Here is a 2,500-nt window from a genome sequence, read left to right on the forward strand (position 1 = left end):
GGTAGATAGTGCGGGTTAACAGGTAGATGATGCGGGTGAACAGGTAGATAGTGCAGGTGAACAGATAGATGATGCAGGTGAACAGGTAGATAGTGCGGGTGAACAGGTAGATGATGCAGGTGAACAGGTAGATAGTGCAAGTGAACAGATAGATGATGCAGGTGAACAGGTAGATAGTGCAGGTGAACAGGTAGATGATGCAGGTGAACAGGTGCAGGTGAACACGTAGATAGTGCAGGTGAACAGGTAGATGATGCAGGTGAACAGGTGCAGGTGAACAGGTAGATAGTGCAGGTGAACAGGTAGATAGTGCAGGTGAACAGGTAGATAGTGCAGGTGAACAGGTAGATAGTGCAGGTGAACAGGTAGATAGTGCAGGTGAACAGATAGATGATGCAGGTGAACAGGTAGATAGTGCAGGTGAACAGGTAGACGATGCAGGTGAACAGGTGCAGGTGAACACGTAGATAGTGCAGGTGAACAGGTAGATGATGCAGGTGAACAGGTGCAGGTGAACACGTAGATAGTGCAGGTGAACAGGTAGATGATGCAGGTGAACAGGTAGATGATGCAGGTGAACAGGTAGATGATGCAGGTGAACAAGTAGATAGTGCAGGTGAACAGGTAGATAGTGCAGGTGTACAGATAGATGATGCAGGTGAACAGGTAGGTGATGCAGGTGAACAGGTGCAGGTGAACACGTAGATAGTACAGGTGAACAGGTAGATAGTGTAGGTGAACAGGCTGATAGTGTAGGTGAACAGGTATATTTCATAATACAGGTGAACAGGTAGATAGTGCAGGTGAAAGGTAGATAGTGCAGGTGAACAGGTAGATAGTGCAGGTGAAGATGTATATAATGCGGGTGAACAGGTACCTAATGAAAGTACAACAGGTAGACAACACAGCTCAACAGGTAGATAATGCAGGTAAACAGGAAAATACCGCAGCTGAACAGGTAGATCATGCAAGGTAAACAGGTAGATCATTCACGTGAACAGGTAGATAATGCAGGTAAAACAAGTAATAACTAGATCAACAGGCAGAAAATGCACGTACTCTTTTAACTATATGCAATAAATAATTTTGATTCGACAAGCACATGCACAGGACCCTTCAACAGCATAAAGTAAAGAAAACACACCCATACACACACGCACGCATATCCCCGCCGCCCCACCCCTCCTCACACACACACACACACACACACACACACACACACGCACGCACACACACACACACACATACACACACTTATGTGAATGTACACTCACACTCAAATTCCCTGACACACCCCTTTCAATCACATCTTAGATATGTTTCTGAATATGAGTCTTCTTTTGTTGTTTTTCTTTTTCAATACATGCACCGACATTTTTCGTTTCCGCCTTTTAAATGTATGTTTCAAACATTCAAAAGTTTATTTATTTCTTTAAAATTGTCTTCTTAAAAAAATATATTTTCAACACTCTGAGCAAAGGTGACTAATGTTTTTCAGTCTCTGTCCACGTCAAAAGCAAACAAACACCAAGAAAAAAGTGAAATCGATACCCCCCAAACACACAGTAACAATGTACCTGGAAATCCTGAGCTTTCATCATTAGATCCTCACTTGATGTCATCAGTCTGGCTCTGCAAAAAAAGAGAGAAAAAGAATCAGATTCTCCAACACACACACACACACACACACACACACACACACACACACACACACGCACGAGCACGCAAACCACACATACGCACACTCTCACACAGACGACATCTCTCTCTCTCTCTCTCTCTCTCTCTCTCTCTCTCTCTCTCACACACACACACACACACACACACACACACACACAGATACAACGCGCGCGCGTCCTCTCCTAAACGAAATAATCAGCAATTAATGTCGGTAAATTAATGCAGTTCAAATTCTATTTTTAAAAAAGACTTTATCAATTCACATGGAAATTATCGTGTGCAATCACTCTCTTTAAGAAATGACCTAAATAGCAGAATTCAATATATGATCGTAAAACGTATCTTGACCATCTCCTCTATAAAGGTCTTTTTTCCCCTCAGAACACTCGTGCATACAACAAGAAGCATAATCTATCAGACAATGCTATTGTTTAATGGGGTTGGAAATGTTCTGGTGTATTTTTTGCTTGTATATGCTAATGCGCTGGATGTCTTCGGCGACAGAGAACTCTTGCGATGCTTTTATGTCATGTTTGCTTTTAAATGGAACGTGTTAAACGCTTTGGGCAGCATTCGTACTGGAAATCGCGCCATATAAGTGTTATGCATCATCATCATCATCATCATCATCATCACTATTATCTTTATTATTATAATTATTTTTTTTATTGCTGTTGTTATCATCATCATCATGACTATCATTATCGGTAGTCGCAGTCGTAGTCGTAGTCGTAGTAGTAGTACCATCATCATTAATATCAGTTCTGTCATTATCATTAACAAGAACAATCTTAGGTCTTTTTTTTTGTTTGGGGGTGGG

General features: G+C 41.7%; 1 protein-coding gene across 1 annotated transcript in view; it reads right to left on the reverse strand.

The window, feature by feature from the left end:
- Positions 1-2,500, reverse strand: part of LOC143280340 (otoferlin-like) — a 213,282-nt gene that overhangs the window by 15,000 nt on the left and 195,782 nt on the right. Inside the window, exon 9 of the mRNA XM_076584975.1 lies at positions 1,578-1,632. Within this exon, the coding sequence (XP_076441090.1) occupies positions 1,578-1,632 (55 nt within the window). The remainder of the gene's footprint in view (positions 1-1,577; positions 1,633-2,500) is intronic.

This window comes from Babylonia areolata, chromosome 3 (assembly GCF_041734735.1).
Source record: "Babylonia areolata isolate BAREFJ2019XMU chromosome 3, ASM4173473v1, whole genome shotgun sequence".
Taxonomy (NCBI): Eukaryota; Metazoa; Mollusca; class Gastropoda; order Neogastropoda; family Buccinidae; genus Babylonia; species Babylonia areolata.